The sequence below is a fragment of the Carcharodon carcharias genome, chromosome 12 (genome assembly GCF_017639515.1).
Source record: "Carcharodon carcharias isolate sCarCar2 chromosome 12, sCarCar2.pri, whole genome shotgun sequence".
Classification (NCBI taxonomy): domain Eukaryota; kingdom Metazoa; phylum Chordata; class Chondrichthyes; order Lamniformes; family Lamnidae; genus Carcharodon; species Carcharodon carcharias.
Window position 1 is genome coordinate 121689966 of NC_054478.1, and position 25379 is coordinate 121715344.

General features: G+C 43.6%; 1 protein-coding gene across 1 annotated transcript in view; it reads right to left on the bottom strand.

Annotated features, from left to right (window-relative positions):
* Positions 1-213: 213 nt before the first annotated feature.
* The window catches only part of LOC121284723 (speriolin-like protein), a 40034-nt gene continuing 14868 nt past the window's right edge, over positions 214-25379 (bottom strand). The window contains exons 2-4 of the mRNA XM_041200275.1: positions 20367-20744; positions 2162-2313; positions 214-537 (exon numbers count right to left, since the gene is read on the bottom strand). Of these exons, the coding sequence (XP_041056209.1) occupies positions 214-537; positions 2162-2313; positions 20367-20744 (854 nt within the window). The remainder of the gene's footprint in view (positions 538-2161; positions 2314-20366; positions 20745-25379) is intronic.

The window sequence follows — 25379 nt, forward strand, 5'->3', positions numbered from 1 at the left end:
TTACCAAAAGCTTTTTTTCTTTTCCAAATGTTACATAGATTTATTTATAATTTTTTTCAACTCTTTAAATGTTGGGTCCACACACAATGGAATAAATTGGGAACATCAGTACCTTCAGGAATTGATTTCAATGTGATTTTTTCTAAAAAAAAGAGGAAAATAAACCTTTTTTTTATCTTGTAAACTCTGAATGATATGAGATGCCAGTGGTGGTCACCATGGAAACAGAGGTTTCTTGTCGTTTCGGGATAGCTCGCATAGACAGTTCAGCAGAACCAGTGTGTCCCGGAGGAACTTGGCAGGGACCATGTCGATGACGAGTTTACGCAGGATGATGGGGTTGTAGGTGATATTGGTGTAGGCATTTGGACGCTGTTTGAGAATTCCATAGGTGTTGACCAGGAACTCACTGAAGCCGGTGTGGATGTCAGTGTTGTAGTTGAGTTTTTCGAGTTTTGCTAATAAGGCTGTATAAGACTGTGTCATTTCCCTCCATTTCTGCTTATCCACTGTTCCATCCATGGGATTAATGGAATTCTGTAAGAAATGCAGAAATGAAATGGAAATAAAGAGTCGGGAGAGATGTACAATGAGCGGTTGAGATCCTATCACCCATTATTGAACAAAGTCAAACTCAGGCCCAATGACAGCAGGGAGGAATCCAATTCTGTTTTTTCACTCTTTCATGGGAAGTGGGCAACGCTGTCAATGCCAGCATTTGTTGCCCATCCCTAATTGCTCTTGAACTGAATGCGTTGTTATAGGCCATTTCAGGGGGCAGTTAAGAGTCAACCGCATTGCTGTGGATCCGGAGTCACATGTAAGTCAGACCAAGTAATGATAGCAGATTTCCTTCTCTAAAGGACGTTAATGTGTTCTTATGACAAATGAAGCATTAGCCTGCACTTCTGGATTACTAGTCCAGTGACATTACTACTACATCACCGTCTCACCCTGTTGCTCCAGCAATAATTTCAAAACAAATGTTTCAACTTAATTAAAATAGGTTTCTTGATAAAATATTCACAATATGGAGAATCTACATTAAGTTTTCATTGAATGAAATCAGGTCTAATCTTTAGGGGATACAAGGGGGCAGTGCCCAGTGTACAAGTGTCCAGTGGGGTTCCACAGGGATTGGTGTTGGGTCCCTTTCTGTTTTTGGGATATGTAAACTATTTAGACTTGAATGTAGGAGGGTTGATCAGTAAGTTCATGGATGACATGAAAATTGGTGGGGTGGTAAATAGTGAGGAGGATAGCCTTAGATTACAGGAGGATATAGACAGGCTGGTCAGATGGACTGATCAGTGGCAAATGGAATTTAATCTGGATAAGTGTGAGGTGATGCACTTGGGCAGGACAAACAAAGCAGGGGAATACACGATACATGGTAGGACCCTGAGGATCAGAGGGACCTTGGTGTACATGTCCACCGGTCCCTTAAGGTAGTGGGACAGATAGATAAGGTGGTTAAGAAGGCATATGGGATACTTGCCTTTATTAGCCAAGGCATAGAATATAAGAGCAGGGATGTTATGCTGGAACTGTATAAAACGCTGGTTAGGCTACAGCTAGGGTATTGCGTGCAGTTCTGGAATTCGCATTATTGAAAGGATGTGACTGCACTAGACAGAATTCAGAGGAGATTTACCACGATGTTGCCTGGACTGGAGAGTTTTAGTTATGAGGAGAGATTGGATAGACTGGGGTTATTTTTCCTGGAGCAGAGGAGATTGAGGGGGGACATGATTGAGGTGTATAAAATTATGAGGGGCATGGATAGGGTAGACAGGAAGGAACTTTTCCCCTTGGTGGAGGGATCAATAATTGGGGGCATAGATTTAAGGTAAGGGGCAGGAGGTTTAGAGGGGATGTGAGGAAGAGTTTTTTCACCCAGAGAGTGGTGGGAATCTGGAACTCACTGCCTGAAAGGGTGGTACAGGCAGATACCCTCATAACATTTAACAAGTATTTGGATGTGCACTTGCAATGCCATGGAATACAAGGCTATGGGCCTAGTGCTGGAAAATGAGATTAGAATGGTTAGGTACTTGTTTGACTGATGTAGACTCGATGGGCCAAAGGGCCTTTTTCTGTGCTGTAGACCTCTATGACTATGACTCTATAACACAAAAAGAAGGAAAGATTAAAGAAGTACCTGTTTAATTTTTGATGGAATGTTGGATACTGTGTATCCGTAGAGCCTGGTTAATCCTGGGAACACATGTGCAAGGATCCTCCGATCAAGTTGGAATGCTATCTCACCAATCACACGACTGTTCTTTTCCATATTTGAAAAGGAGTCCATCTCTGAAAGATTGTGTGTTAAAAATGTGGATCAGAGGTGGACACAACAGTGAGGAGGACAGCAAAAGCCATCAGGAAGATGTAGACGGATTGGTGTGATGGATAGACACTTTGCTAATTTGTGAATTGTGAAGTGATGTATTTTGGTAGGGAGAATGAGGAGAGACAATTTTAAGGAGGGTGTAGGAACCGAGTGATCTCAGGGTTTACAAACACAAATCTTTGAAGGAGGGAAGACAGGTTGAGAAACACACAGATATGATGACCTTTGACCTGGAAGCAGTACAGAAAAAAATATTAATTTCTTTAAAATGTTAAAGAATGTTTGCAAAGAACTTTTAAAAATTTGCATCAAAACTCCCGAGGAGTGGCAATCACTTTCGGATTACCACTCCACACCTACATCCCTGCGCCATGCCGGATCTCCGCATTTCTGGGTGGGACTTCTGATCCCAGCTTCTTTAGAAATGCAGAGTATTTCAATCCAACTGCTTCCTCATAGCACTGGATCATCAGGAAAAGACAAGCCATGCCCCCTTTTTTACAGATGAGCTGCCATAGTGTTCACTAACACATGAGGCAGAATATTGCACTCGTGGGCCGGGCATGTGCCCGACCTGAACAAGCATAAAATGACGCACGATGACGTCGGGCAAATGTCCCAATGTCATCACGCACTTGTGTGATATCTCGGTCAGCGGGCGTGAGCAGGAGTCGGCAGCGCGCCCGCTGACAATTAAGTGGCCTATTAAGACCCTTAATGAGCTAATTGTTTGGAACTTTTTGCTGCCCGTCCAACTGTTTGGTTGGCGGGCAGGCAAAAAGGCCAAGTGGTCTTTGTACTTTTGGAAAACCTCATCCACAGGTGGGATGAGGTTTCGTCCAGTGATTAAAAAAAAACTCCTTGCACTCATATTTTGCATGTCCCTGCTCATGTGACAGAGTCACATGAGGGGGCATGTTTTCATTATTTGAAAATTCTTTATTTATATTGATAAAAATCTTCAGTGCCCTCTGTTTCAGGGATCTTTTACTGCATGCATCTGCGAACATCAGCGCTTGCGCTCCTCCCGCCTCCATTCTGGCAGCGCACAGTGCTGCAGCGCTGATAATTGGCCAGCCACCGTGAAATCCACGTCAGGCCTTGATTGCTGGCAGCGGTGGTCTTCGCGACCACTCCTAAGCCCGCCTGCCCGACGAGGGCAAAATTCTGCCCATGGAAAAGCTGGGACATTTAAACAGCTTTATAGTGTCTTAATGTATGAGTGACTGAGTGAATGGGCGAGTGAATGAGTGAGTGTGTAGGTGGGTAAGAGGGTAGTGTGGCAGGTGGGTGAGGTGAGTAGGATGGCAGAGGTAGGGTGGTAGATGGGAGGGTGACAGGTGGGTACGGTAGCGAGATCGGGTAAGGTTGAGTCAGGGGTTCAGGGGCGGGGAGTCGGGTGTTGGAGTTGAGTTGGGTCAGGTTGGGGCTGGGAGTGAGTTGGGGATCGGCAGGTGTGAGTGATTGGGGAGTCAGTTATATAGTTAACCAGGAGATAGACTAGAATTTTCCTAACATTTCCTGGGTAACTATCCAGGCAAGTAAGTCGGATCTGTCCAAAGTCTCCGACTCTAACTCAGAGATGGAAACTTTTTTGGGGGGTCCCAAGGACCAGGGGAATTGCCATCAGAAGTTCAAACTTCCCAGGCAATTCCCACAGAGTCAGTGCGTTGGGACTTCTGAGGGGTCCCAACATGTATCTTGCGGGGTATGTCCGGTCTCCAACGACCTGGAGACTGGAAGATCTAGGCCATAAAGAAATACTTGTCCATGTGACCTGGCAACCCTTGACTTGGAAGTGAGGTGACAAGATTTTCAGAAGTCTAAACTGGAACACATTGAAAAACCTTGGGAATGTGACCAATGGCAGGAATCTGGGGAAGGGGAAATTGAAGGTAGATCATGTGATGATATATCCTGCAATATGTCCATCTAGAGTTGGGGATCCTTTTGAGTTACTGAGAAGTGCCCAATCAATTTAATTTTAACCCAATATCTCTTCCCCTGGAACACATGTCAAGCCTTCAAGAAACCATTTCAATACTGCTGTAATTTTATGTATTGCATGGTACTCTACCTCTGTACAAACAACAATATGCAGTGAAACTATCATAATTATCATTGAGGAACTCAGAACAGCATTGTCAGCAATCCAGCCCAAAGTTACAGTTGAACATGTTCTGAGCAGATGGCGTTAGCATGCAACAGGGGGACTGCATTTAAGAGCATTTATCAATTATCATTGAATATCATTTCCACAAATTTTATGCATCTTGAGCATTAGATACTTGGGTTACAATTCGTACCCTTGGTCTGCCTTTACTGATGATTTGCCTAATTATTCAAATAATTCTAAAGATTAATCGAAAATTAATTGGTCAATTGTCTGCTATGAACATACTGTTCTGCCTCTGGAGACCAACGAGACCAGTGTGACAGGATCATCCTGAACTCAAAGTGATTGGCAGCTCTTCACAGCCACACAGATGGTGCATCAGCAAGGGTGACTTCCAGAGAGGGAGCCAATGGAATTGTCAAGGAGGAGGGCTGAGGTGTGGAGATTACAGAGCACCAGCAGCATGTTCAGTTGGGTGTTATGTGCTATGACATCGGGAAGGTGGCTGGGCACGGCAGGGACATTTAAAATATGAGATCAGCAATGGGGCTGTTGGTACCAGTAATAATAACCCCCTTGGACTGAGCTCCTGCTTCTCCTGGCTGCACAATGACAATGATTGTCATTGCTAAATTACTGAAGAATCCAGATAGAGCGGGCCCCAATTCCCAGGATGCAGTGCAGCATGAAGGAGTATTTTGCTGACAGTAAATTGAATGCAAAGGGCAGGTTAAACGCTGGGGGGTGTCTCAGTGGAGCTGAAACCCCAGACATTTGAACAATTTGGAGAAAACTGTCAGGACACTGTAACAATTAGTAAAAAAACTGGGCCAAACCAGGATGTCTGGTCACCCTACCTGGAAACAGTACCAACAATGAGGAGGTTAATATGGAAACCATGTGGCCAGATACAGGAAATACTGACAAAGGAGAGCTACAAGCAGGAGAGCTGGAGGGTAAAGCACACAGATACAGACACAAAGAAAGCAGACAGAGACAGAAAGAGGAATACAGAGGATTCTTGTCAGGAGAAGAAGCAACTCACCACAGAAAAAGGTCAGTTTTCTGTTTAGCAGAAAAGGGGACAGGAGCTCTTGGAGGTAATGTATGAGATGGCTAAATAGGTCTAAAACATGGAAAGCTGTGTGAATAGCTTGGAGATGCTGCTGAGAAATGGCCAAGTTGTGAACTAGGGTTTTATTGGTTGGTCGGTTGAAAAGAAGCTTGGAAAGTAACACCATCAAGACTGTCATGACCCGAGGGAGAGAGGGTTTGTAGAAATGTGCCTTGCAGATGATAATTAAACCTGTGAAACTCAAAGGTGAAAGCTGTTGTTGGACAGGATTCCTGACCTACCCAATGTGAATCAAGAATAGCAAATTATAGAACTGTATAGCTACATAGTGCCGCATTTTTGTGGTAAGTGATGCAGGTGCTTGTGCTTGTGTAAGACATATCCTTGTTTTATTGACTATGTAAAGTGACATTTACCTTTTTACTTCAAGTATCATTTGTTAATTCATGTGTAACTGGCATTGGTACTGGTTCATGTTAAAAGTTAGAAAAAGTGAAATCTTGTTGGTAATTTCTTCATTTAGGTAAATTTAGTTATTTTGGTTTACAGTAACCCCACGGAGATTGTAACACAGGATCCCTAGCATTATAAGTACAGTAATTAATAAGTAAAGAGGTTATGCTAAACCTTTATCAAACAATAATTAGGCTATGATGAAGTATTCTGTCCAGTTCTGAACACCATACTTCAGGAAGAATGTTACGGAGAGATTGTAGATATTTATTAGAATGGTCCCAGGGATGTGGGACTTCAGTTATTTGGAAAGACTTTGAGCAGAGAAAGTTAAGGAGAGATTCTAAATGATGAAAGCTTTCTTTAACAGAGTTTAGAGATTTTTTTTCCACTGGAAGTAGGATTAGTAATGAGAGGACAATTGCCAAAGAATTGGATGCAAGATGATGGGAATATTTTTACACAGCAAATTATTATGACCTGGAGTGCACTGCCTGAAAGATTGGAAAAATTCTTGAACAAGATAAAATTGGAGGGCCATGGGGAATGGTCAGGGGAGTTCAATTCATTGGAGAGCTCATTCAATGAGCACCTTGAGTCAAATGGCCTCCGCTTGTGCTATTTTTCAAAGTGCAACTCCTTGTCCTACTGGTATTTTCCCCTCTGTGGTGGGTGTCCTCTCACTTGAAAAGGCAGTTGGCCAACTTCCTGCTGAAGATGCTGTGAAATTTGCTACTGGGAACTGTACCAACCTGGACCAGTTTGACTCTTGGGCTGATTGTCATCCTAGCCTCACCCTGTGATGAATGTCACAGAAAGACAATCAAGATTACATAAATTCCAAATAAAAGGTATGGCTATGGGTACCTGCATGGGCCCCAGCTATGCCTGTCTCTTTATGGGGTATGTGGAACATTCCTTGTTCCAGACCTACTCCGGCCCCCTCTCACAACTCTTTCTCCGGTACATCGATGATTACTGCGGTGCTGCTTCATCCTCTCGTTGGGACTTGGAAAAATTTATTAATTTTGCTTCCAATCTCCACCCCTCCATCATTTTCACATGGTCCATCTCTGACACTTCCCTTCCCTTCCTTGACTTTTCTGTCTCAATTTCTGGTGATAGACTGTCCACCAATATTCATTACAAGCCTACCGACTCCCACAGCTACCTCGACTACAGCTCCTCGCACCCTGCTTCCTGTAAGGACTCCATCCCATTCTCTCAGTTCCTTCGCCTCCGTCGCATCTGTTCTGATGATGCTACCTTCAAAAACAGTTCCTCTGACATGTCCTCCTTCTTCCTTAACCGAAGTTTTCCACCCACGGTCGTTGACAGGGCCCTCAACCTTGTCCAGCCCATCTCTCGCGCGTCCGCCCTCACGCCTTCTCGATCCTCCCAGAAACATGATAGGGTCCCCCTTGTCCTCACTTATCACCCCACCAGCCTCCGCATTCAAAGGATCATCCTCCGCCATTTCCGCCAACTCCAGCATGATGCCACCACCAAACACATCTTCCCTTCAGCCCCCCACCAACCCCCCCACCCCCCGGCAGCATTCTGTAGGGATCGTTCCCTCTGGGACACCCTGGTCCACTCCTCCATCACCCCCTACTCCTTAACTCCTATCTATGGCACCTCCCCATGCCCACGCAAAAGATGCAACACCTGCCCCTTCACTTCCTCTCTCCTCACCGACCAAGGGCCCAAACATTCCTTTCAAGTGAAGCAGCACTTCACTTGCATTTCCCCCAACTTAGTCTACTGCATTCGTTGCTCCCAATGCGGTCTCTTCTACATTGGAGAGACCAAACGTAAACTGGGCGACCGCTTTGCAGAACACCTGCGGTCTGTACGCAAGAAAGACCCAAACCTCCCTGTCACTTGCCATTTTAACACTCCACCCTGCTCTCTTGCCAACATGTCTGTCCTTGGCTTGCTGCATTGTTCCAGTGAAGCCCATCGCAAACTGGAGGAACAGCACCTCATCTTCCGACTAGGCACTTTATAGCCTTCCGGACTGAATATTGAATTCAACAGCTTTAGATCTTGAATTCCCTCCTCCATCCCTACCCCCTTTCTGTTTCTTCCCCCTTCCTTTTGTTTTTTCTAATAATTTATATAGATATTTCTTTTCCCACCTATTTCCATCATTTTTAAATCTTGTATGCCCTGCTAGTCTACCAACCCACCCCCAATGGGGCTGTACCTTGAGAGCCCTGCCATCCATTCTTAATTAGCACATCTGTTTAGATAATATCACCAAAATCAACACTTCTTTGTTCCTTTGTGACATCTCTTGATTATCTGCTCCTATCACTGCTTGCTTGTCCCGACAACCACACCAGCCCCACCCCCCCAACTTCCCTCCCCCCGCCACCCCCACCTTAAACCAGTTTATATTTCACCCCTCTTCTAATATTCAATCAGTTCTGCTGAAGGGTCATGAGGAATCGAAATGTCAACTCATTTCTTCTCCGCCGATGCTGCCAGACCTGCAGAGTTTTTCCAAGTAATTCTGTTTTTGTTTAAGATTACATAGTCACTATTTGGAGAATCCTGACCTCATTCCATGGTGAGGGATTTTCTTTTGTCGGGATTGGGGACAGGGGGGAAGTGATTGGAGCTGGGTGGGGTGACAGGACTCTATATCCACAGTGAAAGAGCTTTCTCTTTAAAGTGGGCAAGTTAGGGATGTTGCAATTTATGTCGATAGTGGGTCCATAATATAGGCTCTCCACCAGGGTGGTGGGGGAGTCTCAATACCAGTGTGGGCACAGTATACACAGTGGAATGGGTCTCTACCAATGAGATAGATCTATATCTACGTCAGTGGGGGAAAGGTACATATCAGTGGTGGGCCAGGAGGGGCAGTCTATACCAGTGGGGGTGGAATTCTATGAGTGTGCAGGTGGCTCTGTGCCAGTGGAGGTACATTCCAGCGAAGAAGGGTTGACTATATACCATGGAGGTAAGCCCATAACAATGGGACAATCTATATCAGTGATTTGGAGGAGTCCAGGGGCAGTCTATTATCAGTGGCTCGGGGTGGGTGGTGGGGGGCAGTGGTGTGAAATCTATACCAGTGGTTGGGAAGGGTGTGGGAACTCAATACTAGTGAGGGTCTCTTTCTTGGGTTTGGGGAGGTGTAGCATCTATACCAGTGGAATGTGTTTTGTATATTTGGGGAGGACAGTGAAACAAATGATCAATGGTGTCTTATTTTTCTATTTTAAGTGTCTGTGTTTATGCCTCTACAGAAAAAAATATTATCCTAGGAAAGTAATATCTGGTAAAGAATATGGAAAATCCATCAGTAGTCTTGTAATAGACTTCACTAATCCTTTCCTGACTGGGAACTAGATTGCACTGAACATATATATAATTTAAATATAAATAATCCTTTGATGAGTTACTGCTGCACAGATGTGAATTGGCATCATCCAACTTTTTGAAGGTTTGCATCTTTTACATCATTTTGTGTTTCTGTATTTCAGTGTCTATAAATCACAACAAATATACCACAGGAAGGCAGAGATAGGCACCATCAGGGACACAGTGATCAGAACAGTTCTCCTAGCCAGTGGATGCGGTGTACTTGGATTTGGATTTTCAGAAAGCTTTTGATAAAGTCCCATATAAGGGGTTAGTGTGCAAAATTAAAGCACATGGGATTGGGGGTAATATATTGGCATGGATTGAGAATTGATTAGCAGACAGGAAACAGAGAGTAAGAATAAAAGAGTCTGTTCTGGAATATTAGGTGGTGACTAGTGGGGTACTACAGGGATCAGTACTTTGGCCCCAGCTATTCACAATGTATATCAATGACTTGGATGAGAGAACTAAATGTAATATTTTCAAGTTCGCTGATGACACAAAACTAGATGGGAATGTGAGTGGTGAGGAGGATGTTAAGAGGCTTCAAGTTGAGTGAGTGGGCAAATACATGGCAAATGCAGTATAACGTGGATAAGTGTGAAGTTATCCACTTCGGTAGGAAAAACAGAATGGCAGAGTATTATTTAAATGGTAAAAGCAAAATACTGCGGATGTTGGAAATCTAGAACAAAAACAGAAGTGCCTGGAAAACCTCAGCAGGTCTGACAGCATCTGCAGAGAGGGATACAGTTGACATTTCGAGTCCATATGACCCTTCATCAGAACTAAGACATATATAAATGAGATGAAATATAAGCTGGTAGAAGGGGGTGGGACAGGAGAGCTCGATAGGGGGCCAGTGAAAGGTGGAGGCCGAGAAGAGACTGCCAAAGATGTCATAGACAAAAGCCCAAAGGGGTGTTGATGGGGTGGTGATATTATCTAAATTATTTATTATTTAAATGGTGATAGATTGGGAAATGTTGATGTACAAAGGGACCCGGGTGTCTTTGTACAACAATCACTGAAAGCAAGCATGCATGTGCAGCAAGCAGTTAAGGAGGCAAATGGTATGTTGGCCTTCATTGCGAGAGGACTTGAGTACAGGAACAAGGATGTCTTACTGCAGCTATATAGGGCCTTGATGAGACCATACCTGGAATTCCAATAGTTTTGGTCTCCTTACCTAAGAAAGGGAGTGTAGCGAATGTTCACTGGACTGATTCCTGGGATGGCAGGATTATCGTATGAGGAGAGATTGGGCCAACTAGGCTTGTATTCACTGGAGTTTAGAGGAATGAGAGGGGATCTCACTGAAATTTATAAAATTTTGACAGGGCTGGACAGATTGGATGCAGGTATGATGTTTCCTCTGGCTGGGGGGCGTCTAGAACAAGGGGTCACAATCTCAGCTTACGGGGTAGGCCATTTAGGACTGAGATGAGGAGAAACTTCTGCACTTGGAGGGTGGTGAACCTATGGAATTCTCTATCACAGAGGGCTGTGGAGGCTAAGTCACTGAATATATTTAAGAAGGAAATAGATAGATTTCTAGGCTCTAAAGGCATCAAAGGGTATGGGGAGAGAGTGAGTATGGCGTTGAGATAGAGGATCAGCCATGATCATAGTGAATGGCAGAGCAGGCTCAAAGAGCTGAATGAACAACTCCTGTTTCTATTTTCCTATGTTTCTATCCATGCCTTCCTATGCCAATTGGAAAGCAAAAAGACTCATTACCCAATTGTATAATGCTTAACTGTGAGCCGAGCACCCTTTTTTTCTCATTTTCAATATTTTTATTTCCAGTGAAGAGAAATATTCAAAGAAAATGTCAAAGAAAACAATCTTTTTTTAATGACCTGACAATTTTTCTCCAGGGTTGCACCAGAGCTGTGTCCTGGAGATTGATCGTGAAATCCTGGAGACCCCAGGCCAAACCTGGGGGGTTGGCAATCCTACAAGGGGAGGTCAAGGAAGTGAATAATACACAAAAAGAGGAAACATTGCAGCTGCTGGAAATCTGAAACAGAAACTAGAAATGCTGGAAATGCCTCACAGGTCAATTAGAATATATGGAGAGAAAAGACAAGTCAACAGGGGCGGTTAACCAGTTCTTTATCTCTGCAGACTGGCTGTGTATCCCTTGCATTTTCTGATGATACCCTGCTCTGAGTTCAGGTTTTCTCCACCTGCTTTTAAGTTCCAATTGCTCCAGGTGCAAGAAATGGCTGAGAGAGGGTTTTTGAAATACTCCTTTACCTTCTGCGGTTTTCATGCACTGTGCACAATATCATCATCTGACAGAGTGACAGGACTTTGGCAGTATTGATCCTCACCAACAACTTGCACTATGCAGCAGCTCTTTCTACATCGAAGCGCCTTAAGGCATTTCCAGAAAGGGAAGGAGGAAAACAACTTGTTGCCGAGCAGCAGGAAAGCTCATGATGACGGCCAATCGCATGGATGAAGAGGTGGATTTTGAGTGTTCTTTGAAGCAAAGCAAAGGGATTTATGAAGAGAATTGCACAGTGTAGGTGCCTGCTGGCTATAAACTGCACCATTAGCAGGTAGTGCAGAAGGAGGGCAATGGAAGAGAAACACAGCAAACACAGAGATAGAAGTTGCGAACTTTAAGGTAGATTAGGACCATGAATGAATTCGTAAATGAGAACCAGGACTTTGTAAACAGAGTGCTGAGAGATTCAGAGCCCAGCAAGGATAAGGGCACAGATGATTTGGGTTAGGATAGGATGTGGGTGGCAGAGGTTTGAATAAGGTGTGATTTTACCATTATGAAGCACCCATATTCAAACCAGCAGATCTTGACAACAGCAACATGTATCATATAGCAATTATAACATAATAAAACTTCCCAACGTACTTCATAGTAACACTTCTCAATAAAATTTGACATCGAGGCACATAAGGAGGTATGAGAATAGGTGACCAAAACCTTACACGAGAACACAGGAATTAGAAGCAAGGGTAGGCCATTTGGCCCCTTGAGCCTGCTTCGTCATTCATTAACATCTTGGCTGTGGTCTCAACTCCACTTTCTTGCCTGCACCCCATAACCCTTGATTCCCTTGCTTATCAAAAATCTAACTCTGCCTTGAATAAATTCACTGATGCAGCCTTCACTGCTTTCTGGGGAAAAGAATTCCACGTACCAGCGAGCATCGAAGAAAAAATTTCTCCTCATCTCCGTCTTAAAAGGGAGACCTCTTATTCTTAAACTGTGCCCCTAGTCTCCCCCACAGTGGAAACATCCTTCCAGTATTGACCTTATCAAGTCCCCTCAGGATCTTATATGTTTCAATAAGATCACCTCGCATTCTTCTAAACTCCAATGAGTATAGGCCCAACATATTCAACCTTTCTTCATAAGATAAACCCTTTATCCCAGGAATGAGTCAAGTGAACCTTCTCTGAACAGCTTCTAATGCAATGACATATTTTTTCAAATAAGGGAACCAAATCTGAATACGGTATTCCAGATGCGATCTCACCAAGGCTCTGTACAGCTGCAGTAAAACTTACCTACTTTTATATTCCATTCCCCTTGCAATAAATGACAACATTCCATTTGCCTTCCTAATCACTTGCTGCACCTGAACACTAACATTTTGTGATTCATGTATCAGGACATCCAGATTCCTCTGTAACCTGAGTTCTGCAATCTCTCTCCATTTAAATAGTGCTTTTCTATTCTTCTTATCAGAGTGGACAAATTCAAAATTTTCCTACATTAGACTCCATCTGCCAAATTTTTGCCACTCACTTAACCTGTGCAGTCTCTCCACTTCCTTCTGACAACTTACTCTCCTACCTACCTTGGTGTCATCAGCAAATTTAGCTGGTCCCTTCACAGAATCACACAGTGCAGAAGAGGCCCTTCGGCCCTTCGAGTCTGCACCGATACATGAGAAACACCTGACTTACCTACCTAATCCCATTTACCAGCACTTGGCCCATAGATTTGAATGTTATGACGTGCCAAGTGCTCACCCAGGTACTTTTTAAAGGATGTGAGGCAACCCGCCTCCACCATCTTCCCAGGCAGTGCATTCCAGACTGTCACCACCCTCTGGGTAAAAAAGCTTTTCTTCACATTCCCCCCTAAACCTCCTGCCCATCACCTTGAACTTGTGTCCCCTTGTGACTGACCCTTCAACTAAGGGAAACAGCTGCTCTCTATCCATCCTGTCCACGCCCTTCATAATCTTGTACACCTTGATCAGGTCGCCCCTCAGTCTTCTCTGCTCCAACGAAAACAACCCAAGTCTATCCAACCTCTCTTCATAACTGAAATGTTTCATCCCAGGCAATGTCCTGGTGAATCTCCTCTGCATCCCTTCCAGTGCAATCACATCCTTCCTATAATGTGGCGACCAGAACTGCACACAGTACTCCAGCTGTGGCCTCACCAAGGTTTTATACAACTCCAACATGACCTCCCTACTTTTGTAATCTATGCCTCAGTTGATAAAGACGTGTCCCATATGCCCTTTTCACCACCCCACTAACAGGCCTTTCCGCCTTCAGAGATCTATGGACACACATGCCAAGGTCCCTTTGTTCCTCAGAACTTCCTAGTGCCATGCCGTTCATTGAATGCTTCCCTGTCAAATTACTCCTTCCAAAGTGTATCACCTCTTATTTTTCAGGGTTAAATTCCATCTGCCACTTTATATCTTCCTGTAGCCCAAGACACTCAACCTCACTGTTAACCACCTGGCCAATTTTTGTGTCATCCGCAAACTTACTAATCCTACCCCACAACATAGTCATCTACGTCATTTATATAAATGACGAATAATAGGGGACCCAGCACAGATCCCTGTGGTACACCACTGGACACTGGCTTCCAGTCACTAAAGCAGCCTTCTGTCATTACCCTCTGTCACCTACAACTAAGCCAATTTTGATTCCACCTTATCAAATTACCCTGTATCCTATGTGCATTTGTCTTCTTTATAAGTCTCCCATGTGGGACCTTGTTAAAGGTTTTGCTGAAATCCATATAAACTACATCAGCTGCACTACCCTCATCTACACACCTGGTCACCTCCTCAAAAAATTCAATCAAATTTGTTAGGCATGACCTCCCTCTGACAAAGCCATGCTGACTATCCCTGATCAAACCTTCCCTCTCCAAGTGGAGATAGATTCTCTCCTTCAGAACTTTCTCCAATAATTTCCCTACCACTGACATGAGACTCACTGGTCTGTAGTTCCCTGGCTCATCTCTACAACCCTTCTTAAATAGTAGAACCACATTAGCTGTTCTCAGTCCTCCCCCATGGCCTGAAATGAATTAAAAATTTGGGTCAGAGCCCCTGCGATCTCCTCCCTTGAGTCCCTCAGCAGGCTGGGACACAAATCATCCGGACCTGGAGATTTGTCCACTTTTAAGCCTGCCAACACCTCCAATACCTTGTCACTCCCTATGTCAATTTGCTCAAGAACCTTGCAGTCTCTCTCCCAGAGTTCCATACCTTCATCCTCATTCTCTTGGGTGAAGACGAATGTGAAGTATTCGTTCAACGCTCTACCGATGTCCTCTGGCTCCACCCATAGATTGCCCCCTTGATCCCTAATGAGCCCTACTATTTCCCTGGTTAACCTCTTCCTATTGATATACTTATAGAATATCTTGGGATTTTCCCTACTTTTAGCAGCCAGAGTTTTCTCATATCCCCTCTTTGCTCTCCTAATTGCTTTCTTAAGCTCCACCTTGCACTTTCTGTACTTCACTAGTGCTTCATCCAAGTCATTGATGTAGATTGTAAGTAGTTGAGGTCCGGTATTGATCCCTGTACCATTCCACTAGTTACAGCTTGCCAACCCAAAAAAGACTCATTTATCCTTGCTTTCTGCTCCTGTTAGCTAACCAATCCTTTATCCATGCTAATATGTTACCCCCTATACCATGTTCTTTTACCTTGTATAATAACCTTTGAGGTGGCACCTTATAGAATTGCCTTTCAAAATCCAAGTACAACACATCTACCAGTCCCCCTTTATCCACCTTGCTTATTACTTCCTCAAAAAACTTTAATAAATTAGTTAAGCATGATTTTCCTTTCATAAAGTCATGTTGACTGTCCCTGAATACATCATGATTTTCTTGGTATCCTGCTATATCCTCCTTAATAGTGGATCCTAGCAATTTCCCCATGACAGCTGTTAGGCTAACCAACCTGTAGTTTCCTGCTTTCTGTCTCCATTCTTTGCTATTTTCCAATCCAGACCCTTCCAGAATCTAAGGGATTTTGGAACATTATAACCAATGCATCTACTATTTCTGCAGCCACTTCTTTTAGGGCCCTAGGATGCAGGCCATATGATCCTAAGGACCTGTCAGCCTTTAGGTCTAATAGTTTTCTCACCCGTAGTGATGGTGATTGTTCTAAGTTGCTCCCTCCCATTCACCACTTGATTTTCAAAAATCTTTGGGCAGTTCTCTTAGTGTTCTTCAGTGAAGACAAACACAAAATACTTGTTCAATGCTTCTGCCATTTCCTTCTTTACCATTATCAATCCCTCAGGCTCACTCTCTAGAGGACCAACACTAGCTTCAGTTACTCTTTTCCTATTTAAATACTTGCAGAAACTCTTGGTATCTATTTTTATATTATTAACTAGCTTTCTCTTATGCTCTATTTTCTCCCTCTTTATTAGTTTTTAAGTCATTCTTTGCTGGTTCTTAAAATCTGACTAATCTTTTGACCTACCACTAATCTTTGCAGATTTGTTCAATATTTCTTTCAATTTGAGACAATATTTAACTTCCTTATTTTGCCAGGTATGATGCATTCTTCTCAAAGAGTCTTTCTTACTTTACTGAGCATTATTAGATATCTCCTTAAAGGTCTGCCACTGTATCTCTACTGTCCTACCTTTTAACATAGTTTCCCAGTTCACTTTAGCTAGCTCTGCTTCCATTCCCTTATAATTTATTCAGGTTTAAAAAGCTAGTTTTAGACCCACATTTCTCCCCTTCAAATTGAATATGAAATTCTATCATGTTATGATCACTGTCACCTAAAGGCTCCTTTACCATTAGGTTGTTGATTAATCCTGTCTCATTGCTCATTCCCAGGTCTAGAATAGCCTGTTCCCTGGTTGGCTCTAGAATGTGCTGCTCTGAGAAGTTGTCCCAAATACACTCTATGAACTCATTTTCCAGGCTATATTTGCCAATCTGATTCATACAATCTACAGGTAGATTAAAGTCATGCATGATTATTGCAGTACATTGTTTATGCACTCCACTTATTTCTGTATACTATGTCCTATAGCATCACTACTGTTAGGGGACCTATAAACGACTCCCATAAGTGACTTCTTACCTTTCCTATTTCTTATCTCTACCCAAACAGATTCCATATCTTGCTCTTTTGAGCTAAGGTCACCTCTCACTACTATACTAATGATATCCTTAATTAACAGAACTATTCCAACACCTTTCCCTAGTTTGTCTTTTCAAAATGTCAAATACCCTTTAATATTCAGGTCCCAGCCTTGGTCACCTTGCAACCGTGTCTCCATAATGGCTAACAGTTCATACATATTTATTTATATCTGTGTTAACAATTCATCCATTTTGTTACGAATGCTATGCGCATTCAGATACAGAGCCTTAAACTTAAGTTTTTACTCTCTATCTCTTGCTGCCACACTCTGGTTATTTTTACCCAAACCGTTACCCTGCTCTAGTACTTCATTGTTACCCTTTGATTTACTACATCTCCTTCCCCACTTTAAAGCGCACTCTATCTCCCAAGTTATATGGCTCGCCAGAACACTGGTCCCAGCATGGTTCAGGTGAAGACCATCTCAATGGTAGAGCACTCACTTTCCCCAAAGCTGGTGCCAGTGCCCCATGAATTGAAACCCAATTCTCCCACACCAGTCTTTGAGCCATGTATTCATCTCTTTAATTTTATTTACCCCATGTCCATTTGCTCATGGTTCAGGTAATAATCAAGAGATTAATAATCCAGACCTTTGTCGATGTGTTTTTTAATTTAGCCCCTGGTTGCTCATACTCCCTCAGCAGAACCTTTTTCCTAGTCCTATCTATGTTGTTGGTACCAATGTGCCATTACAACTGGATTCTCCCCCTCCCAATTCAAGTTCCTATCCAGTCCTGTGCAGATGTCCCAAACCCTGACACTGGGCAGGCAACAGGACCTTCTGAACTCATGGTCTTGGCTGTACAGAACTGTGTCTATCTCCCTGGCTATACTGTCCCCTAATGCCACTACATTCCTTTTAACTCACCCACTTGAATGTTTTCCTGTGCCATTGTCAGTTTGTTCACCCACCATGCAACCCCCACTTTCATCCATACAAGCTAAAAGAACATCAAACCTTTTGCACAATTGTTGATGCTCCTTCACTTTTACCTTCTCAATTCCTTTACCTGCCTAATTCACAGTCACACCCTCTCATCCCTGACCACTGACCAAATCAGAAGATCCTATCCTAAGGGATGTAACCGCCGCCTGGAATAAAATATCCAGGTAACTTTCCTCCTTGCTGATGCATCGCAGTGTCCACACTTCTGAGCCAAAACTCTTCAAACCACAGACACTTTGTTACAGATTTGTTTGCCCTGGATCACACTGGTATCCAGGAGCACCCACATTCTGCAGTCACAATGCATTGCCTACCCTGCAATCTTTATTATGTGCTAATTAATTTATTTTTCTCAATTAATTTAGAAATTAATAAACCATATTACCCCTAATAAGCTTACTACTATTTGTACTGTTTGCTTGGTCAACAAAATAGTCTTTGAGAAGTGTCTTCAAGGAAGATAAAAAGGCACAAAGGCAGAGAAGTTTAGGGAGGGAATTCCTAGTCAGGTGGGCAGAAAAATGGCAAATGGAATTCAATCCAGAGATGTGTGAGTTGATGCATTTGGGGAGGCAAACAATGCAAAGGATTACACAATGAAAGGGAGGATACTGAGAGTTGTGGAGGAAGTGAGAGACCTTGGAGTGAATGTCCACAGATCTCTGAAGTTAGCAGGACAGGTCGATAAGGTGGTTAAGAAGACATATGGAATCCTTCTCTTTATTAGCTGAGCTATAGAATATAAGAGCAGCGAGGTTATGCTGGAACTATATGAACAGTTAGACCACAAATTGAGTACTGTGTGCAGTTCTGGTCACCTCATTATAGCAAGTATGCAATTGCATTAGAGAGGGTACAGAGGAGATCTGCTAGGATGTTGCCAGGACTGGAAAATTTTCAGCTATGAGGAAAGATTGGATAGGCTAGGGTTGTTCTCCTTGGAACAGAGGAGGCTGATGGGTGATTTAATTGAGATGTACAAAATTGTGAGATGCCTGGATAGAGTGGATGGGAAGGGCCTATTTACTTTAGCAGAGAGATCAGAGACAAGGGGGCATAGATTTAAAGTGATTGGTAGAAAGATTAGAGTGGGGGGGGGGGTGCATGAGGAAAAGAAATTCACATAGAGGATTGTGGGGGTCTGGAACTCACTGTCTGAAGGATAGTAGAGACAGAAACAATCAGCTGATTTAAAAAGTGCCTGAGTATGCACCTCAAATGCCGTAACTTGCAGGGCAACGGACCAAATGCTGGAAAGTGGGATTAGGCTGGTGGCTTGTTTTTCAGTCGGTGCAGACAAAATGGGAAAAGTGGCCTTTTTCTGCACAGTAAACTTTCTATGAACATACAAACATACAAATTAGGAGCAAGAGTAGGCCACTCAGCCCTTCGAGCCTGCTCCACTATTTAATAAGATCAACTCCACATTCCTGCCTACCTCTGATGACCTTTCACCTCCTTGCTAATCAAGAATCAATCTACTTCTACCTTAAAAATATTCAAAGACTCTGCTTCCACCGTCTTTTGAGGAAGAGAGTTCCAAAGCCTCACAACCCTCAGATAAAAAAATTCTCATCTCTGTCTTAAATGGGTGACCCCTTATTTTTAAACAGTGATCCCTAGTACTAGATTCACTCACAACAGGAAACATCCTCTCCACATCCACCCTGTCAAGACCCTTCAGAACTCATATGTTTCAATCAAGCCACCTCTTATTCTCCTAAACTCCAGTGGATACAAGCCTAGCCTGTCCAACCTTTTCTCATAAGACAACCCATCCAAGCCAGGTATTAATTTAGCAAACATTCTCTGAATTGCTTTCAACGCATTCACATCCTTCTTTAAATAAACTGATTCTATGAATTCCAGGGTTTAGGGTTTAGGTAGCTTAAGGATGCGATTAAAATAGGAGCTGCACATCAGGTTGAAATTGGAGGAATGGAGAGATCTTGGTGAGTTGTAGGACTGGAATAGATTACAGAGATAGGCAGGGGAGAAAACATGAAGGGATTTGAATGAGAACTTAAAATTTGAGATGTTGGTAGACCTGCAACCAATGTAGGTTAGTGAGCACGGGGTGATAGCCTATCCAATCTTCCCTCATAGCTGCAATTTTCCAGTCCTAGCAACATCCTAGTAGATCTCCTCTGTACCCTCTCTAAGGCAATTGCACACTTTCTGTAATGAGGTGACCAGAACTGCACACAGTACTCAATTTGTAGCCTAACTAATGTTTTATATGGTTCCAACTTAAGCTCCCTGCTCATATATTCTATAGCTCAGCTAATAAATGAAAGGATTCCATACGCCTTCTTAACCACCTTATCGGCTTGTCCTGCTACCTTCAGGGATCTGTGGACATTCACTCCAAGGTCGCCCCAACAAGACTTGGTATAAATTGGAATACAGTCAACAGAGTGTTGGATGAGCTGAAGTTTACAGAAGATGGGAGGCTTGCCACAAGAGCATTGGGGAATATTCCCAGTGGGAAACCCTCTATTTTCATTCATTGCCTCTCCTTCATGCTGTGCTGAGATCACAGATGCCACAAAGAAAGCTCATTTCATCAGGGGCACTGGTACTGGCACAAATCCTCAATCAATTCTAAGGGCATTACTCACCATTCACATAGAACACTCGCGTTTTGTTCCCTTCCTCAAGGAACAGCTTTTTAGATTCATCTGATGCAGCTGTTTCTGAAAACCAGATCTTCTTAGCTGTGGGCTTAGCCTCTGAGTCGATAAGCTGTTTGTTGGCATCTTCATCTTGTGTGCTACTTGAATCAGGAGTACTGGCTTCAAAAAGCTCGGAGGATCGACAGTAACTGGAGACTTTTGTTGGCTGTGTTCCACTTAGTGAGGTGTTGAAGTTCATCAGGTGCGAATCATCAGACAAAGAAAGGGTGAGCAGGTTTTCCAGGGTTGGACTTGGCTGCCGGTTGTGATGGTCCTGCAATTCACTGGGGCTGCTCTGCTCTGGTGAACTGCACAATGTGGAACCTAAAAAAATTGATAATAAATATTGTGAACATACAAATGAGAAAAAAAATAATTGATCTCCTGTTTTGGCAAGTTGATTCTCCATTATAAGTCATTGTGCAACAGTTGCATTTATTACCACTTGTTTCCTAAATTACCCATCAACGCCGATGATGTTGTTGCCCTTAGATGTCTTAGACCTTTTTACTGAAGTGTATTTAAGTGGACCCAATGTTCTAAGAATGGCAGATGGGAGTAAACTCACAAACACATCAGCAGATTACAGTAGGAACCAGCAACAGAATTCTTGCTCAACAGCAGTGGTCCCAACAATCTTGAGGGACTGCAGCATGAAGGAGTCCAGGCCTCTATACTTGTCCCTTTTTTTTTAAACTATCCGTTGCCAACAAGTAATACCATTTAACAGACACACCACCCCAAAAAAACCCTGCTCACAATACAATCACACTGTGTGGATCAGGGAAACCACAATCAAATACCAGAAATTCAGTCCCTGCATGATTATAGGTTCAATTATGCCACATGACACAAGATTTGGGTCCAGCCTTGGGATGTTTTATTATGCTAAAGGGGCTATATAAATATAAGTTTTTGTTGTTGTACTCCTGGTCTATACACAGGAAGCTATGGCCTTTAACTTGTGCAGCGTCTGATTTGGGAAAACTTGATTTTGACAGTGGATGAAAGTTTCCATTCTCCAGTTCATGAAGGACAAGCATAAAATACGCCCACTGCCAAGTAAATAGGCAATAGGACTGAAAACTTAGAGTCATAGAGGTCTACAACACAGAAAAAAGCCCTTCGGCACATCGAGTCTGCGCCGGTCAAACAAGTACCTGACTATCTAATCCCAATTTCCAGCACTAGGCCCATAGCCTTGTATGCTATGGCACCGCAAGTGCACATCCAAATACTTCTTAAAAGCTATGAGGATTTCTGCCTCTACCACTCTTTCAGGCAGTGAGTTCCAGATTCCTACCACCCTCTGGGTGAAAATATTCTTCCTCACATGTCCTCCAAACCTCATGCCCCTTACCTTAAATCTATGCCCCCTGGTTATTGATCCCTCCACCAAGGGGAAAAGTTCCTTCCTGTCTACCCTATCTGTGCCCCTCATAATTTTATACACCTCAATTATGTCCCCCCTCAATCTCCTCTGCTCCAGGGAAAATAACCCCAGTCTATCCAATCTCTCCTCATAACTAAAACTCTCCAGCCCAGGAAAAATCCTGGTAAATCTCCTCTGCAGTCTCTCTCGTGCAATCACATCCTTCCTGTAATGCGGATTCCAGAACTGCATGCAATACACTAGCTGTGGCCTAACCAGCGTTTTATACAGTTCCAGCATAACATCCTTGCTCTTATATTCTATGCCTCGGCTAATAAAGGCAAGTATTCCATATGCCTTCCTAACCACCTTATCTACCTGTCCCTCTACCTTAAGGGACTGGTGGACATGTACACCAAGGTCTCTCTGATCCTCGGTACTTCCCAGGGTCCTACCATTCATCGTGTATTGCCACACCTTGTTTGTCCTGCCCACACTGATTCGGATTAAATTCCATTTGCCACTGATCAGCCCATCTGACCAGCCCTCCTGAAATCTAAGGCTATCCTCCTCACTATTTACCACCCCACCAATTTTTGTCATCTGCGAACTTACTGATCAATCCTCCTACATTCAAGTCTAAATCATTTATATATACCACAAACAGCAAGGGACCCAACACCGATCCCTGTGGAACCCCACTGGACACAGGCATCCAGTCACAAAAACACCCCTCGACCATCACCCTCTGCTTCCTGCTGCTCAGCCAATTCTGGATCCAATTTGCCAAATTGCCTTGGATCCCATGGACTCTTACCTTCATTATCAGTTTCACATGCAGACCTTATCAAAAGCCTTGCTGAAGCCCAAGTAGACTACGTCAAATGCATTGCCCTCATCTACACACCTGGTCACCTCTTCGAAAAATTCAAGCAAATTGGTCAGACATGACTTCCCCTTAACAAAACCATGCTGACTGTCCTTGATTAATCCCTGCCTCTCCAAGTGTAGATTAATTCTGTCCCTCAGAACTGCTTCCAATAGTTTCCCCACCACTGACTGGCCTGTAGTTCCCTGGTTTATCCCTTCTTCCCTTCTTGAATTAAGGTACCACATTGGCTGTTCTCCAGTCCTCTGACGCCTCTCCTATGGCCAGAGAGGTATTGAAAATTATTTTCAGTGCCCCTGCTATCTCATCCCTTGCCTCACTCAACAGCCTGGAATACATTTTCTACTTTTAAGCCTTCCAGACCACTTTAAACCTCCTCCCTTTCTATGCTAATTTCTTTAATTATATCACAGTCCTTCTGCCTGATTTCCATACCCACGTCGTCCCTCTCACTTGTGAACACCGGCATAAAATATTCATTTAGAACCCTACCTATATCTTCAGACTCCACACACAAATTACCACCATGGTCCTACTCTTTCCCTACTTATTCTCTTACTCTTAATGTACTTGTAAAATAACTTTGGATTTTCTTTTGTGCTCCAGAACTTGCCGCACCCATTGCCAAGCTGTTCCAGTACAGCTACAATGTTGGCATTTACCTGGCTATGTGGAAAATTGCCCAGGTATGCCCTGTTCACAAAAAGCAGTGCAAATCCAACCCAGCCAATTACCACCCCATCAGTATACTCTCCATCATCAGTAAAGTAATGGAAGGGGTCAACAACAGTGCTATCAAGCAGCACGCCAAGTTTGGATTCCGCCTGGGCCACACAGCTCCTGAACTCATTACAGTCTTGGTTCAAACATGGGCAAAAGAGCTGAACTCCAGAGGTGAGGTGAGAGTGACTGCCCTTGACATCAAGGCCACATTAGACAGAGTGTGTCATCAAGGAGCCCTAGCAAAACTGGAGTCAATTGGAATCAGGGGGAAAACTCTCCACTGGTTGGAGTCATACCTAGCACAAAGTAAGATGGTTGTGGTTGTTGGAGGTCAGTCATCTCAGTTCCAGGACATCATCGCAGGCGTTCCCCAGGGTAGTGGCCTCAGCCCAATTACCTTTAGCTGCTTCATCAATGACCTTTTCATCATAAGGTCAGAAGTGGGGATGTTCGCTGATGATTACACAATGTTCAACACCCTTTGTGACTCCTCAGATACTGAAGCAGTCCATGTCCAAATGCAGCAAGACCTGGACAATGTCCAGGCTTGGGCTGACAAGTGGCAAGTAGCATTCACACCACACAAGTGTCAGGCAATGACCACCTCCACAGAATCCAACCATCGCCCCTTGATGTTCAATGGTATTACCATCACTGAATCCCCCACTATCAACATCCTGGGAGTTATCATTGACCAGAAACTGAATTGGACTAGCCATGTAAATTCTATGGCTACAAGAGCAGTTCAGAGGCTAGGAATTGTTCCACAAGTAACCCACTTCCTGACTCCCCAAAGCCTGTCCACCATATACAAGGCACAAGTCAGGAGCGTGATGGAATACTCTCTATTTGCCTGGATGAGTACAGCTCCCAAAACACTCAAGAAGCTTGACACAGTCCAGGACAAAGCAGCCCACTTGATTAGCACTACATCCACAAACATTCACTCCCTCCACCACCGACGCACAGTAGCAGCAGTGTGTACCATCTACAAGATGTACTGCAGGTATTCACCAAAGCTCCTTTGACAGCATCTTCCAAACCCATGCCCAATATCATCTAGAAGGACAAGGGCAGCATATAGATGGGAACACCACCACTTGGAAGTTCCCTTCCAAGTCACTTACTATCCTGACTTGGAAATATATCGCCATTCCTTCACTGTTGCTGGGTCAAAATCCTGGAACTCCCTTCCTAACAGCAGTGTGGGTGTACCTACATCATACGGACTGCAGCAGTTCAAGAAGGCAGTTCACCACCACCTTCTCAAGGGCAATTAGGGATGGACAATAAATGCTGGCCCAGCCAGCAAAGCCCACATCCTGTGAATGAAAAAAAAAACACCCAATGCAGACAGATAACAAGTGACCAGAGCCCAAGTGATATGAGATTTTGTTGGCCGTGTAATATTCATAGAATCTTTCAGCACGGAAGAATCCTTCGGTCCATCATGGCTATGCTGACTCAATCCCAGAGTTAGCCAATTTGTTTCATTCTTCTATCCTTTCCCTATGGCTCTGATTTTTTTCCCCAATTATTTATCCAATTCCATTTTGAAAGTTATTATTGAATCTGCTTCCATCACCCTTTCAGGCATAGTATTCTTAATGCGGCAATCTTAACCAACACAAAATATATAGAACCTTGGTTAGGCCACACTTGGAATATTGCATGCAATTCTGGTCGCCACATTCCAGAAGGATATGGAGGCGTTGGAGAGGGTGCAGAGGAGGTTTACCAGGATGCTGCCTGGTCTGGAGGTTATTAGCTACGAGGAGAGGTTGGAGAAACTCGGATTGTTCTCACTGGAGTAACGGAGATTGAGGGGCAGCTTGATAGAAGTTTACAAAATTATGAGTAGCATGGACAGAGTAGGTAGTCAGAAGCTTTTTCCCAGGGTGGAAGAGTCAATTACTAGGGGACATTGATTTAAGGTGAGAGGAGAAAAATTTAGAGGAGATGTGCGGGGCAAGTT